The sequence below is a fragment of the Ranitomeya variabilis genome, chromosome 1 (assembly GCF_051348905.1).
Source record: "Ranitomeya variabilis isolate aRanVar5 chromosome 1, aRanVar5.hap1, whole genome shotgun sequence".
Lineage (NCBI taxonomy): Eukaryota > Metazoa > Chordata > Amphibia > Anura > Dendrobatidae > Ranitomeya > Ranitomeya variabilis.
In genome coordinates, this window is record NC_135232.1 from 913,306,822 (window position 1) to 913,323,735 (window position 16,914).

The following is a 16,914-nucleotide window of genomic DNA, read 5'->3' on the forward strand; positions in this document are numbered from 1 at the left end:
GTTTTCGCCTGTCAATCAGGCTGGTCAGGTCACATGGGCGTGGTGTCTTCACCCAGATTTGGCGTAGTTTTCCGTTGGTGGCGTAGTGGTGTGCGCATGCCCAAAGTCCGGAATCCTCTTCCAGGGGATTTAAAATAGCGCGGTGTTCGTTATTGCATTGGTGATCGGTGGGCGCGGCCATCTTCCTTTGGCCGCGCGTGCGCAGAAGCGGCGCTCTGCTGGCCGCGGCTTCAGGAAAATGGCCGCGGGATGCCGCGCGTGCGCAGATGGATATCGCGGCGGCCATTTTCCTGAAGCCGCGGCCAGCAGAGCGCCGCTTCTGCGCACGCGCGGCCAAAGGAAGATGGCCGCGCCCACCGATCACCAATGCAATAACGAACACCGCGCTATTTTAAATCCCCTGGAAGAGGATTCCGGACTTTGGGCATGCGCACACCACTACGCCACCAACGGAAAACTACGCCAAATCTGGGGGAAGACAACGCCCATGCGACCTGACCAGCCTGATTGACAGGCGAAAACGGAGACTTTGCAAAGTTATTTCGGCAACTTAGGTGGGTAATAAACGCATAACACACACACTAATGTAACGCCCACCTCTGCCCCTATTTAACGCTATTTTTATCCCATCTTCCAAAAACGTGGTGACAGGTTCCCTTTAAGTTTTCATCACCTCAGCAGCATGATTTGCGGCTACTAGACAGCTTGAACACATGTGGGGATTCCCTAGCAACCCCCACATGTACTCAGGCTGGGTAGTAGCTCTAAATCATTCAGCTGCGGAGATGAAAACTTAATCTCCGAACACTAACAAATACTTGGAGACCACCCGAGCGTGCTCGGGAAAACCTGAGCAACGAGTACACTCGCTCAACACTAACAAGGAGCTGAACTATAACAAAAACAATCATGTTTCCACAAGACAGGTAACAGATGTATGATCACTGGGATCCCTAAAAATCAATAGTCCTGAGGCACTACTCAAGTATGGCCATTACTACCCAATTTATCATTATTGGGACTGGGAACAGGTCATAGATGTCAAAGTTGGGAATAACACTTTATAGCATAAATAATAGACTTTTGAGCAAGATAACCAACATTCTCAAGCATTGCCCTTATAATTTCTACTACAATATAATAGTATCTGACATACAATGCAAAATCCATAATTATAAAAGGCATGCACCACGCACAGCATGAATCTCCTGCAGGTTCCCTATAATACACGTGAAGCAAATCAATGAAATACTAACCTCCATCACCACTACTCAAGGCCAGGACAGATGGTGGACCAGGAACCTCAACTTCGTACAATAAATCAGATCCCTTAAAAGAAAGAACAACTTTAAAGATGAAGAAACAGACAAACATTTGGGGCAACATTACAAAAAAGAAAAGAAGTGTTTACCTACACAATATTTAGTTTTATTGCTAGTGTGCTTAACATTTCTTTCATTTTACACACGTCAAAAATTATTTGTGGATTATTGTAAAGTATATCCTTGTATGACTGGCGAATGTTAGAGCCCTGTGTATGGACATGGGCTATAATGACATGATAGGCGCCATCCAGCATTAGGAGTTCCATGGGAGCTCCACAAATCTGCCTTCAGTAAACTCCCCACGAACAGTCGGGATTTAATAAAGACCTGTCTGTTCTCATGACTTGTCTGGTTTGATTCTCCAAAACATAAGAATTTGGATCATCTTCTCTAAGATGTTTGGGTTGTATCATTTCTCTGTTATTCTTGGTGGAAAAATGATAATTACTTACGGGTAATTTTATTTTCCAGAACCATGACAGCACCGCATTAATTCCTGCCCTGTCTTGGTGATGGTTGTGTGATTCACAAAAAAAAAAAAGAAATATATATATATATATATACAGTGCCTAAAAGTAGTATTCAACCCCCTGCAGATTTAGCAGGATTAATAAGATGCAAATAAGTTAGAGCCTTCAAACTTCAAACAAGAGCAGGATTTATTAACAGATGCATAAATCTTACAAACCAAAAAGTTTTGTTGCTCAGTTAAATTTTTATAAATTTTAAACATAAAAGTGTGGGTCAATTATTATTCAACCCCTAGGTTTAATATTTTGTGGAATAACCTTTGTTTGCAATTACAGCTAATAATCGTCTTTTATAAGGCCTGATCAGGCCGGCACAGGTCTCTGGAGTTCTCTTGGCCCACTCCTCCATGCAGATCTTCTCCAAGTTATCTAGGTTCTTTGGGTGTCTCATGTGGACTTTAATCTTGAGCTCCTTCCACAAGTTTTCAATTGTGTTAAGGTCAGGAGACTGACTAGGCCACTGCAACACCTTGATTTTTTGCCTCTTGAACCAGGCCTTGGTTTTCTTGGCTGTGTGCTTTGGGTCGTTGTCTTGTTGGAAGATGAAATGACGACCCATCTTAAGATCCTTGATGGAGGAGCGGAGGTTCTTGGCCAAAATCTCCAGGTAGGCCGTGCTATCCATCTTCCCATGGATGCGTACCAGATGGCCAGGCCCCTTGGCTGAGAAACAGCCCCACAGCATGATGCTGCCACCACCATGCTTGACTGTAGGGATGGTATTCTTGGGGTCGTATGCAGTGCCATCCTGTCTCCAAACGTCACGTGTGTGGTTGGCACCAAAGATCTCGATCTTGGTCTCATCAGACCAGAGAACCTTGAACCAGTCAGTCTCAGAGTCCTCCAAGTGATCATGAGCAAACTGTAGACGAGCCTTGACATGACGCTTTGAAAGTAAAAGTACCTTACGGGCTCGTCTGGAACGGAGACCATTGCGGTGGAGTACGTTACTTATGGTATTGACTGAAACCAATGTCCCCACTGCCATGAGATCTTCCCGGAGCTACTTCCTTGTTGTCCTTGGGTTAGCCTTGACTCTTCGGACAAGCCTGGCCTCGGCACGGGAGGAAACTTTCAAAGGCTGTCCAGGCCGTGGAAGGCTAACAGTAGTTCCATAAGCCTTCCACTTCCGGATGATGCTCCCAACAGTGGAGACAGGTAGGCCCAACTCCTTGGAAAGGGTTTTTTACCCCTTGCCAGCCTTGTGACCCTCCACGATCTTGTCTCTGATGGCCTTGGAATGCTCCTTTGTCTTTCCCATGTTGACCATGTTTGAGTGCAGTTCACAAGTTTGGGGAGGGTCTTAAATAGTCAGAAAAGGCTGGAAAAAGAGATAATTAATCCAAACATGTGAAGCTCATTGTTCTTTGTGCCTGAACTACTTCTTAATACTTTAGGGGAACCAAACAGAATTCTGGTGGGTTGAGGGGTTGAATAATAAATGACCCTCTGAAAAGACTTTTCACAATTTGAAAAAAAAATAAACAAAGAAATAACATTCTTTTTTGCTGCAGTGCATTTCACACTTCCAGGCTGATGTTCTGGAAAATCAAATTACCCGTAAGTAATTATCATTTTTTCCCTTCACCATGACAGCACCACACGTGAGGGGAACAGATAGAAGACTCCTAGGGTGGACAACAGCAGATAATACCTTTCTCCCGAAAGGCAAGTTTGATAGACCTAAGTCTAGCCTATAAGGTCGGAAGAAGGTAGAGGGTGAAGACCACACTGCCGCTCTACAAATCTGTTCCACCGAAGCGTTTGCCCTTTCCGCCCAGGATGTGGCCAGAAGAGGAATATGAAAGTGAAATAGCCGTACGCAACCACTGGGCAATAGGTGCCTTTGAGGCCTTTTTTCCCGTTTGTCCCCTGGAAGGTGACAAAAAGGGCTGATGACTGACGCCAAGATTTTGTGGCTTCTATGTATTGAAGCAGGCAGCGTCTGACATCAAGACAATGGAAGGTTTGCTCTCCCTGGGATTTTGGTTGAGGGCAGAATGAGGGCAAAATAATTTCCTGGTCCCTATGAAATTTTGAGTTGACCTTTGGTAGGAAGGCCGGGTCAGTTTTGATAACTACTTTGTCATCCTGGAAGGTAGTGTAAGGGGGGTTCACCGAAATAGCTTGCAGCTCGCAGGTACGTCGGGCTGAAGTTAAGGCAACCAGGAGGACAGTTTTTAGGGTTAAGGATTTAATTGAAATGGAATTGAGAAGCTCAAAGGGGGGGGAACAGTTAGAGCATTTAAAACTAAATTTAGATCCCAGGGAGCCACCTTAGGTAATACTTTTGAGGGTCTAGATGTAAAAGAGGCTCAGATGAACCTATAGACCCAAGGGTGTTCCGCAAGTTTCTGATCAAACAGCGCACCCAGGGCGGAGACTTGCACCTTTAAGGTGCTGGTAGATAGCCCCCTCTCTAACCCTTTTTGGAGAAATTCTAGAATTTCTTTTACCGGGACTTCTTGGCTTGTCTCAGACAACTGTCGCCCCGAGAATTCCAGGAATTTCTGCCAAATTTTTTGGTATTTCTCTGAGGTGACCTTTTTCCTGCTAGCGAGCAACATGGTCACCAAAGGGTTTGAGAATCCTTTTGCTAATAGAAGCCCCCTCTAAAGTTCCAGGCGGTGAGATGTAGCCTGTGTACTTGGGGATGTTGAACTGGTCCCTGGTGTAGGAGGTCCGAGGCATCCGGGAGGATCCATGGGTCCGAGATAGACATGCGTCTGAGCCACGTGAACCATGCCCTTTTCGGCCAAAAGGGAGCTATGAGGATCACTCGTGCCTTGTCTTCCCGAATTTTCTTGAGGACTGTCGGGATTAATGGTATCGGGGGAAATGCGTACGCTAGATGGAAATTCCATCGGTATAGAAACGCGTCCACTCCCTCCGGGTGTTCTCTTGGGTTCAGAGAATAGAATTTCCTCACCTTCCGATTTTCTTTTGTGGCGAACAAGTCTATTTCTGGAACGCCCTAGCTGGCACATATTTTCCCAATTATCCCCTGGTTCAGGGACCACTCCCCTTGATGCAATATGTGACGGCTTAAGAAGTCGGCTACTTGATTCTCTGACCCTTTTAAGTATGTTCCGGTTAAGGAAAGAAGGTTGTTCTCGGCCCATGTGAAAAGTTCTTTGGCTTCTGCCATAAGGGATGGTGATCTTGTGCCCCCTTGACGATTTATATAGGCTATCGTTGTGTTGTCGGACAACACCACCACATGTCTTCCTCGTATGCCTTCTCCTATATGAAGAAGTGCTTGCCTTACCGCCGACAATTCTTTTAGATTGGAGGACGCTGCTGTCATTGAGGCCCCCCATTGACCCTGAAGGACCTGATCCTCCAAGTGTGCTCCCCACCCCCATGGACTCGCATCGGTAGTAAGGACTACTGATTCTGCACTGATCACGGCACTGCGTTGCTTAAATTTTTTGTTCTCAGCCACCATTCTAGTGAGCCCTGAACTTTTGGAGATAGAAGAATTTTCCGATTCAGATTGTATGGATTCCTCATTTGTTCGGTTAGTATCTGCCATTGTAATTCTCGTGTGTGGCTTTGTGCCCACCGTGTTGCTGGAATTGTTGCCGTTAGAACTCCTAAGAGTGACATTGCATTCCGTAGTGAGATGGTCCGTTGTAGCTGAAACAGTTGTACTTTCTGTTGAATAGTTTGAATTTTCCTCTGTGGGAGGACACATTCCTGTTTGACTGAATCCAATAGGATCCCGAGGAATTCTTGAGTCTGTGTTGGGATAAGTCTTGATTTTTTCAGGTTTATAATCCATCTTAATTTGGTCAGCACCTCCAGTACTCTTGCGACTGTTTTCTCGCAATTTTCTTTGTTGTTTGCTATTACCAAAAAATCGTCCAAATAAGGTACCAGCATTATGTCTTCTTTCCTGATGAAGGACGCCACTTCGGAAATGATTTTTGTAAACACGCGGGGCGCTATAGCCACCCCGAAGGGAAGACATTGATATTGTAGATGGGTGGGGTTTTTTGCAAGGTTTACCACTAATCTCAGGTATTGTTGGTGTTGGACAGCGATTGGCACATGGTAGTAAGCATCTGTAAGATCGATCCCTGCCATGTAACAGTTTGGGTCGAGTACTTTTATCGCCGTTCTTAGGGTCTCCATTTTGAATCTCTCTATTTGAATATAATGGTTTAGAGCCTTCAGGTTGAATATCACTCCCAGCGAGCCGTCTGGTTTTGGAGTTAGAAACAAGGTGCTGTAGAACCCTTTCCCTATCTCTTGATAAGGTACTCTTATTAATACTTCCTTTTGTATGAGGAGATGAACTTCTTTTTCTAGTGTGGCCTGATGTTTTTCGGCCACTTGGGTCATTATTACACGATTTGGCGGGAGGCTGGAGAATTTGAGTCTTAGACCTTCTGACAACAAGTTGGTTATCCATTGAGAAGCCGGCAGTGCTGCCCAGTGGTGGACAAACCATCGGAGTCTTCCCCCCATTGGAATTTTGGCGTCATTGATGTTTGGTTCAGACTTGGGGGGAAGCTTGTTGAAAAGGAATCCCCTTTCTTTTCGATCTTTCCAGGGTCTGCCCCGACTAGACCTGTCATCTTCCGGCCACGGGTCCCTCTATATCCAGATCCACGAAAGGACGAACGAGAGGTTTCCCATCGGCGCCTAGGAAAGGGAGTAGGTGGAAATCGCTTCTTCTTGTCCGATGCCTTCTCAAGGATCTCGTCTAGAGCCTTACCAAAAAGATAATGCCCTTAAAAGGGAACCCCACAGAGTTTGACCCTCGATTGGAAGTCAGCCGTCCAATTTTTCAGCCACAATGCTCTACGACCCGAATTGGATAAAGCATATGCACGTGCGGCACTTCTGACAGAATCAATTGAAGCATCTGCCAGGAATCTTGCGGCGCCCTGTAGAGAGGGTAATGCTTCAAGTAGTCTCTCTCTCGGGCATTTGTTTTTGATCTGGTCACTTAGCTCCTCTAACCACTTGACCATAGCACGTGCAGTGCAAGTGGCAGCAACCCCGGGTTTAAATGACCATGTCGCCACTTCCCAAGCCGATTTTAGAAAGGCATCTGCTTTCTTGTCGAGGGGGTCTTTTAGGGCTCCCATGTCCTCAAATGGCAATGCTACCCCTTTAGAGGTGCTGGCAATGGCAGCATCTAACTTAGGGGCCTTTTCCCACTTTTCACAGATCTCTTCATCAAAGGGTTACTTGCGCTTTAAGGCCTGAGGGATGGATATCTTTATATTGGGCTTTTTCCACTCTCTTTTAATTAAATTGACTATATTATCATGGAAGGGAAAAAATTACGCTTTTTCCCCTCCAAATTACTGAACATGGTGTCCTGAATTGACCGTGGCTCCTTAGGGGTCTCTACCCCCATAGTTGCTCTAACGAGTTTGAGCAGTTTCCCAATATCTTCAGACTGAAAATAAGGGTGGCCATACTCCTCATCCGAGGAGTCTAGGTCTAAGGCATCAGAGGGGGTTAATACTCCCGGTTCATCCCCTGAATCTACGTCCGACCCTTGTTCACTTGTTGGGGGAGGGGGTTCCCTTTGCTGTATGATGTTTCAGCTGCTCCTTAACCGTTGATTTGACTTCCTCCCGTATAATCGTTTTAATATTTTGTAATAAGGAAGAAGATTCTTCTGCAACCGTTTTGTCAATACAAGGCTGGCAGATTTTATTTCTGTATAGTCTAGGGAGTGTTTCTTTACATAGTGCACAAACCCTATTTTTCTGTTTGGAGGTGGCTTTCCTTCCCTAAAAGACACATAGTGTACAGGGTATCAGTATGTGTGGTTTGCCTTACAAAGGCACTCACCCCTCCAGGACCCCGGATACCGTGGTAGCTTGTGCCTCCTCAGACATTCTGGGCGCAGGCATCATCAGTGTGTCCGGATCCATCGCTGGTTCGGTCATCTTAGCAGGCAGATTGCTTGCTGTAAAGGACCAGCGATTCCTTTGGTTGCTCTGTTATGTACCAGGAGCGGTGTGCGCGCCTCTGGAACAACTTCCGCCTGGAAGTGTCCAGCACACAGGCTCCCTCGGCGTGTGACGTCACTTCCGTGCGACCGGAAGTCGTCATCCTTCACTTCGGCGCCAGCGTCAGTGAAGGACACGCCCCTTATCCCCGGACCAGCCTCCTGCACAGAGCGGACACCGGGGAGTCCAGCGAGGGGGAAAAAAGGCGCGGACACAGCAGCCTCTTCACCCGGACAGCACCGCACGCAATGCCGCCGAGTATGGCTGCCCCCCCCGGCGGACCTCAGCCTCCGGACCAGTATCAGAGGGGGATCCCTCCGGAGGTAGGAGCTCTGCGACAGGCATCCACCTGCAGGAACAGGAAACCAAACTGAGGAGAGAAGGGCCGCCCCATTCTTTTATCTCTGCTGCAGGTTTCCTGTTCCTGGGGGCGGATGCCATCTCTCACGTGCGGTGCTGTCATGGTGAAGGGAAAAAATATCAATAAAAGTAAAACTACGTTGAGGGTGAATAACAGACTAAAGGGATGTGCCTTTATAACAAGATGAACAGTAACACCTAGTTGTCATTTATTCCTACAATTCTAGGAAGAATAGCAGAGGAACAGTACAATAAAGAGTTCTAAGAAAAGATGCTTTACACTTGTTATTTCTTGGGGAACACAAGTGTTAATAAAACAGGAACGGTGACAGGAATCAGGAATGGTGACATGCACGCTTTACTCCCTTTTTTTGCACTTTTGTTTTTTCATCCTCTTTCTGCCATATCCATAACTTTTTAATTTTTCTGTAGCTGTTGTAATATGAGGCTTGTTATTTTGTAGGACAAGTTCCAGTTTTGAATAACACTGTCTATTTTACTATAACGTGCTGTAAAATGGGAAAAATAATCTAAGTGAGGTGAAATGGAGAAAAAAAAAACTCACACAATTCAGAGTGTGTTTTGGGGTTTTGTTTTTATGGCGTTCATGGTGTGTAAAATTCACCTGCCAACATGATTTTTCAAGGTGGTACAAATGCAGCGATACCAAACTTGTATAGCTATTGGACCCAGTTCATCAAAGCTTTCACCTTAAAGAGAACCCGCCAACAGGTTTTTCCCATAGGGGGTTAGGCCAGTACTGCGCCGGGGCTCTTTGTTCTTTCCTGGCACATGCATTCTGCAGTACTTTGCTCTGCCCTCGACAGAGCAAAAAGAAGTACACCTGTGCAGGAGTGCGATGTCGGGGAGACTGTGGATGATGCATGGACACATCAGCCACACAAAGCAGGGACAGAGGACGGCAATAGTAAGAAGAAAGGAGACACTGGATCAAACCCAGAGACACCGGACCGCCCCATAGGCGAGTATAATAACAGGTCTTTTTCTTGTCGGATCGGGTGCATATATACAATGCTGTATATGAAGGCTTACAGGTACGGGGCTTATCTCATATGAGAAAAACCTTGTGACAGTATCCCCTTAATGAATCAGGGGTGTCTAACTCCAGCACTTCCCCTCCAGCACAGATGAAATCAGGGCCTTTATTATTATTGTAGTTTAATTTCTAACAAAAAAAAAAAAATTATATTATATATATATATATATATATATATATATATATATATATATATATATATATATATATATATATATTGTATACACACACACACAAGCCGTATATACATATATAAGAGCTTTTTTTGAGGGAAAGGCAGCAACTTAGACAGAAATTGTGGGGTCTCAATTATTTTTTGCTTTAGAATTTACTGTAGAGGTTAAATAATTTTATGTTTTAATAGCTTTGACTTTACTGTTGGTATGGATTATAATTTTTCTTTAATAGCTTTATTTTTAATAGGAGAAAAGGGAGGCAATTCAAATTTTCACATTTTTTAAATATTTTACAGAAAGGAAAGGTTTGGAAACGTCCACTGGCGTTTGAACCTGGGAGAGATCGCTTGTTCTATACAGTTAAAAGGTATGTTCATACTTCATAAGAGTACAAGCATTGCAATAGGCCACAGCAACCCATTGGCACCCTGCGATCTCCTTGATGTGGGGCTCATAGGCGCCTGGAACGGTGCTACCCCGGGATGGATGGCCTTAAAAAGAACTCACTCCCACACAGTAAGGTGACCAATGGTCCTTGCAATGAGCCATGATGCATCCCTGGACTTCAGAACTTTGCCAAACTGTACAGGGACTCCTAGATGCCTCCGGAGCATGCAGGGAATGGCCATTTACTGTGCGGTAAATCAGTCCAGAGAAGTATTATGCAGTCATTAGAATAGTTCAGGGCAGTTTTTCCGGTGACATCGTCTGCTTAAATACATATCAGGTACACTTTGATAATATCATGTTACTGGGCAGAGTGTAAACTAAAATATATAGCAAAATCGACAATCTCATCCAACAACCGTTTCATGTGTAAAACCATCATACCTCCAATATACGGAGCACTCTGTCCTGGCAGGCAAGGATTGGCGTGATCCTTTCCAACTTTTCCACTGGCAGGCAAAGGACATCGCTAATTTTATCCCCAGAGAGATAGTAGTGTTGGTCTTTACAGTCACAATAATGGTTGTAGATGTAACTCGCACACAAGAAAAGATCAGATCCAGATACGTGCCTAGGAAAGTATGGACCAAATAGTAAAAAGGAATACTTTGTTCATGTAATGTTATTTGGTCTAATAACCAAATGTAATATAGGAGACTATGAACCATTTCATTTTAAGGAGTTGCCTCATCTTGTTAAATCGGTAAAAATACAAAGTCTTTGTAAAAACAAACAACTTTGCAATTTTAAAACTTATTTAAAAATATTTTCCAATCTCAAGAACAAAGGGATTTTTAATACTATAGTGTACAGCTAGTTGCCTAGGTTATCGGCCACCTCTGCAGAGTACCAGCGGTGGCTGGTATCCTTGGCAAGCAGAGTGCCCTTCCTAGTGCTGCTCTGACCCTGGTTCCAGTCACATTTAGGCTATGTGCACACGTTCAGGATTTTTCACGTTTTTTCGTCCGTTTTCCGCGGGAAAAACGCTTAAAAAAATGCATACATAAGCATCCCATCATTTTTAATGCATTGTGCAATTTTTGTGCACATGATGCTTTTTTTTTTTTTTTTTGCGAAAAAAACGCATCGCGGTAAGTAAAAAACGCATCATGTTCACTAATTTTGTGGATTTTTTGCATTTTTGCCGCTATTTTATGTATTGGGAAGCTCCGTAAAAAAAACGCACAAAAAAACGCATCAAAAAAACGCATGCGGATTTCCTGCAGAAAAAGTCCGATTTTGTTCAGGAAAATTCTTCAGAAAATCCTGACGTGTGCACATAGCCTTAGAGGATTTGTACTCCTCAGATGCTGCAGAGCCAAAGCTGCCTCTGCCTAAGAACGCACAGATCGGACCAGCAGCGTGACTATGCCGATATTCAGGAGCGCACCACCCAGAGGCAATCAGGAAGATGAATACATCCCTTTAAGTAATCTTAGCCATTGCAATTAAAGGGGCAGTCTTACAATGGACATTTATCCCCTATAACTGATCACTGGAGGCCCACCAATCTCTACATTAGAGACGAATGAAGCAACAGGTCATGACACATGCACTAGGTTTATAACGGACAAAATAATTATAAATGCACAGATAGCTATAATCTGTGCTGGGGTATATACATGGAGAAAACAAATGGTTCAGTACAGAAACAGATAAAAGCCTACAGAAGAAATGTACACAGAGAAAACAAAATTAATAAAAGGAAACGCTTTATTGAACATACAAAAAAAAAAAAAAATCATAAGAAGGATTAAAAAGTGGGAAACGAGCAAGTGGCACCAAAGCACAGAAATATGGCAAATCATGATACGATTATGCTAGGCTGTAATAGCATTACATGGAAGCCACAGAGGATCCAATACACTAATGCAAATAAAGTGAGTGAAATCAGAAGTAAACATTACCTCCTTCTGATGTGGTGCCAGGCCCCGACGTGCGTTTCGGCACAATGCTTTCTTCTGGGGGAAGAATCTATTTAAGCAGACCAGTGACCAATCACATCAAGTGACAGTGCCATGTTGTATAAAACACAGAAGAATTAGTGCACATCGTGCTGACAGGGGCCCATATCAGCAGGAGGTAATGCTTACTTCATTCAGATTTGCATTAGTGGATTGGATCCTCTAGGGCTCCCATGTAATAGTGTTATAATGATATAGTCAAACTCCCAGAAATGACATGGGTCCCATATAACCAATATTTGAATCCTAGTGAATATCTCATTTTACCCATGTAAATTGCAGGATAATAAATGTATACTCCAATACAATTAGAAAAACAAAAATTGGAGTTCTATACACAATAATAAAATGAGATTAGAAATACTTTATTACACATAATGAAAAAAATGCAAAAGATGTATATGAATTGAAGTACAAACAAGGAATAAGACCCTAGTAAAAAACACATGGGTCCAAGGCATGAGAAAGAGTATTAATAATAACCATAATCATGGTATTAGTACAAGGCACTACAATTATATATAATGTCAGCCACATATATTAATGACAGGTTTGAATTTCATATAATCCTGTAATGCTGACCGAAATGCAATAGAACCACACAGTTCATCATAATTTCTTAAGGCTGCCAAAGTGACAGTATACCACCCACAAAAAGAAAAACAAAGTACCCTTAATAGCAATGTTGCTTACCCATGATGGAAGTGACTTAATGCCTGGGACCCAGTCCACCCCGACGCGCGTTTCGTGTAGGCTTTATCGAAAGGGATAAATTCCTGTCATTAATATATGTGGCTGACATTATATATAATTGTAGTGCCTTGTACTAATACCATGATGATGGTCATTATTAATACTCTTTCTCATGCCTTGGACCCATGTGCTTTTTACTAGGGTCTTTTTCCTTGTTTGTACTTCAATTCATATACATCTTTTGTATTTTTTTCATTATGTGTAATAAAGTATGTATCTGATTTTATTATTGTGTATAGAACTCCAATTAGTGTTATAATGATTTAGCACATGCATTTGTTGTGATTTAAGTTATTTATTAGTGATGAGCGAATATACTCGTTACTCGAGATTTCTCAAGCATGCTCGGGGGTCCTCCGAGTATTTTTTAGTGCTCGGAGATTTAGTTTTTCTTGCCGCAGCTGAATGATTTACATCTGTTAGCCAGCATAAGTACATGTGGGGGTTGCCTGGTTGCTAGGGAATTGGAGGACCCCCGAGCATGCTCGAGAAATCTCGAGTAATGAATATATTCGCTCATCACTATTATTTATATATTATGCTATTCCAGATTAACACTATACTCATTGTGACAATTTTGCCCTGGTATTTACTTTGGTCCAAATGTATTTATCAGCCTATATCCTATGCTTTCCGTACTTACCTCCTGCCATATTCTTGTGTGGTGGCGCCACCTGCTGGCCTCGCACTTTTTAATCATTTTTTAATGAGTTTTTTTCTATGTTTTATAAAGGTTTACCTTTCATTAATGCCAGGATATTCCTCTGTAGGATTCAATCTCTACATTTTTAGAAGAATAGAGATGTGTCCTCCTCCTCTCCTCATGCATTGGTCACAGTTAGCAGAAGTCTATGCGGGTATGGTAGAGCAATGAGCGTTTGCTGGAAGTAGGAGAAGGAAATGGAAGCAGGGATGGGGTGTGCCGTCCCTGAAGTGACTCCTAGGAGAGGAGGGATGGAATAAATCCTGATATATCTACTTAGGAGAGAGGTGGTACTCATTGTGACTACTAGTGAAAGGAGATGGGGGACACAGCATTAACAACCACAGAGGGAATACTATTAGACTACTGGATGTTCTCCAGAGAAGTGTAAGGCCAGGATCAAAAAGACAAGTTTTTCCCCTTTAAATGTATAGCTGCTTACATGGCTCTGATGCTTTCTGTTAGGTTTGTTTCAAAGGACAGAAACTGTTTTCCTCTTTTTGTGAAACCCCGAACTTCAGATCCAGATGCAACAAATATTTTTTCCTGAACTGTGCCGACTGCTCCTCCAAGCTCCAACCGTGATATCTTTTGGCCGGGTAAGGTCTTAAAAACTGGCTGGAGAGAAATACAGAATAAACATCACAAGATAAACCAGTGTCCAGAAACATAGCCTGTTATATCAGGCAACCCTTACCACTGCTTCACTTTTCTTGATACCGAAGCATGTAACCACTCCATCCTGATCGCCAATTACCACCTAGAACAATGGAGAGTAAAACAACCATCAAAGAAACAATTACAGGAAAGGGACAGTGCAGCCATTCTCCGTACAGCCACAAAAGGTAGTCCGGCATCAGCCACGCAGCTAGAACAGCCCCTATATCACAATACAAGGGCTGAAGTGAACTTCACATGCAAGTTTCTTGACAGTATTTAACACCTTTAAGGCCTCTTTCACGCGTCCCTGTCTCCAGTACATGTGGTGACAGTTTTCACAGGTACCAGAGATACTGACACATGTAGACCCATTCAAGTGAATGGATCTGTGTAAATGTCAGTGTGTTTCCATAGACTGTGTCCATGGGCAAATCATGCTCGTTTTTTACCGTCAGCACGGGCCGCAAAACGTCCCACACACGTGTACTCAGATGACATACATGGATGTCCTCCGTGTGACACCCCGGCGCCAGGGAAGAAGCGTTACAGTAAGCGCTGTTCCCCGGCACCGGGTGCTGAACACGGCTCTCCTCATTCTCCCCTGTTCTGCCGGGGAAAATTTAGTTTGTGATGCCATTTTTTGAGATCCATCATTTTTTTTATTTTTCTATCAATGGAGATGAAGGCTTGTGCTGTTTGCTTGACAAGGTGGGATATTTATTTAGACCATTTTGGCGTACATACTATATTTTGATCACATCCTACTGCATTTTGGGTGGGAATATGCAGCAACTGAAAACCCCCCAGAAATTTTGACATTTCAATTCCTTTCCTCTTTATAGCATTTACCAATCCACTATTAGGACCACCGCTTCTCATTCTGAATGCTTGCCCCCATTAAAATAAAAACACATCTACTCACCTCCAGTGAAGGTCCAGCTGTGTAGGCACTCGAGTTTCCAGGATTCACGTGAGGTTGTTACATGAGCCCTGCGACTAGGGTTGAGCGAAACGGATCGGACATTTTCAAAAGGAGAGAGAGAGAGATAGATCGAGAGAGATCGAGATAGATCGAGATCGAGATAGATCGAGATCGAGATAGATCGAGATCGAGATAGATCGAGATCGAGATAGATCGAGATCGAGATAGATCGAGATCGAGATAGATCGAGATCGAGATAGATCGAGATCGAGATAGATCGAGATCGAGATCGAGAGAGAGAGATCGAGAGAGAGAGATCGAGAGAGAGAGATCGAGAGATCGAGAGATCGAGATCGAGAGATCGAGATCGAGAGATCGAGATCGAGAGATCGAGATCGAGAGATCGAGATCGAGAGATCGAGATCGAGAGAGAGAGATCGAGAGAGAGAGATCGAGAGAGAGAGATCGAGAGAGAGAGATCGAGAGAGAGAGATCGAGAGAGAGAGATCGAGAGAGAGAGATCGAGAGAGAGAGATCGAGAGAGAGAGATCGAGAGAGAGAGATCGAGAGAGAGAGATCGAGAGAGAGAGATCGAGAGAGAGAGATCGAGAGAGAGAGATCGAGAGAGAGAGATCGAGAGAGAGAGATCGAGAGAGAGAGATCGAGAGAGAGAGATCGAGAGAGAGAGATCGAGAGAGAGATCGAGAGAGATCGAGAGAGAGATCGAGAGATCGAGATATCGAGAGAGAGATAGAGAGATCGAGATCGAGAGATCGAGATCGAGAGAGAGAGATCGAGAGAGAGAGATCGAGAGAGAGAGATCGAGAGAGAGAGATCGAGAGATCGAGAGAGATCGAGAGAGAGATCAAGAGAGAGATCGAGAGAGAGATCAAGAGAGATCGAGAGATCGAGATATCGAGAGAGAGATATCGAGAGATCGAGATATCGAGAGATCGAGATCGAGAGAGAGAGAGATCGAGAGAGAGATCAAGAGAGAGATCGAGAGAGAGATCAAGAGAGATCGAGAGAGAGATCGAGAGAGAGATCAAGAGAGATCGAGAGAGAGATCGAGAGATCGAGAGAGAGAGAGAGAGAGAGAGAGAGAGAGAGATCAAGAGAGAGATCAAGAGAGAGATCAAGAGAGAGATCAAGAGAGAGATCAAGAGAGAGATCAAGAGAGAGATCGAGAGAGATCGAGAGAGATCGAGAGAGATCGAGAGAGATCGAGAGAGATCGAGAGAGAGAGAGAGAGAGAGAGAGAGAGATCAAGAGAGAGAGAGAGAGAGATCAAGAGAGAGATCAAGAGAGAGATCGAGAGAGATCGAGAGAGATCGAGAGAGATCGAGAGAGAGAGAGAGAGAGAGAGAGAGAGAGAGATCAAGAGAGAGATCGAGAGAGAGATCAAGAGAGAGATCGAGAGAGAGATCAAGAGAGATCGAGATCGAGAGATCGAGAGAGAGATCGAGAGAGAGAGATCGAGAGAGAGAGATCGAGAGAGAGAGATCGAGAGAGAGAGATCGAGAGAGAGAGATCGAGAGAGAGAGATCGAGAGAGAGAGATCGAGAGAGAGAGATCGAGAGAGAGAGATCGAGAGAGAGAGATCGAGAGAGAGAGATCGAGAGAGAGAGATCGAGAGAGATCGAGAGAGATCGAGAGAGAGAGAGAGATCGAGAGAGAGAGATCGAGAGAGAGAGAGATCGAGAGAGAGAGAGATCGAGAGAGAGAGAGATCGAGAGAGAGATCGAGAGAGAGAGATCAAGAGAGAGAGATCAAGAGAGAGAGATCAAGAGAGAGAGATCAAGAGAGAGAGATCAAGAGAGAGAGATCAAGAGAGATCGAGAGAGATCAAGAGAGATCGAGAGAGATCGAGAGAGAGATCAAGAGAGATCGAGAGAGAGAGATCGAGAGAGAGAGATCGAGAGAGAGAGATCGAGAGAGAGAGATCGAGAGAGAGAGATCGAGAGAGAGAGAGAGAGAGATCGAGAGAGAGAGATCGAGAGAGAGAGATCGAGAGAGAGAGATCGAGAGAGAGAGATCGA

At 44.1% G+C, this 16,914-nt stretch overlaps 1 protein-coding gene across 5 annotated transcripts in view; it reads right to left on the reverse strand.

Annotated features, from left to right (window-relative positions):
- The window catches only part of BBS7 (Bardet-Biedl syndrome 7), a 65,809-nt gene that overhangs the window by 41,059 nt on the left and 7,836 nt on the right, over window positions 1-16,914 (reverse strand). For all 5 annotated transcript variants that reach the window (XM_077279038.1, XM_077279042.1, XM_077279037.1 and 2 more), the window contains 4 exons: window positions 13,991-14,053; window positions 13,736-13,911; window positions 10,258-10,444; window positions 1,257-1,329 (listed from right to left, as the gene is read on the reverse strand). In XM_077279038.1, the coding sequence (XP_077135153.1) occupies window positions 1,257-1,329; window positions 10,258-10,444; window positions 13,736-13,911; window positions 13,991-14,053 (499 nt within the window). The remainder of the gene's footprint in view (window positions 1-1,256; window positions 1,330-10,257; window positions 10,445-13,735; window positions 13,912-13,990; window positions 14,054-16,914) is intronic.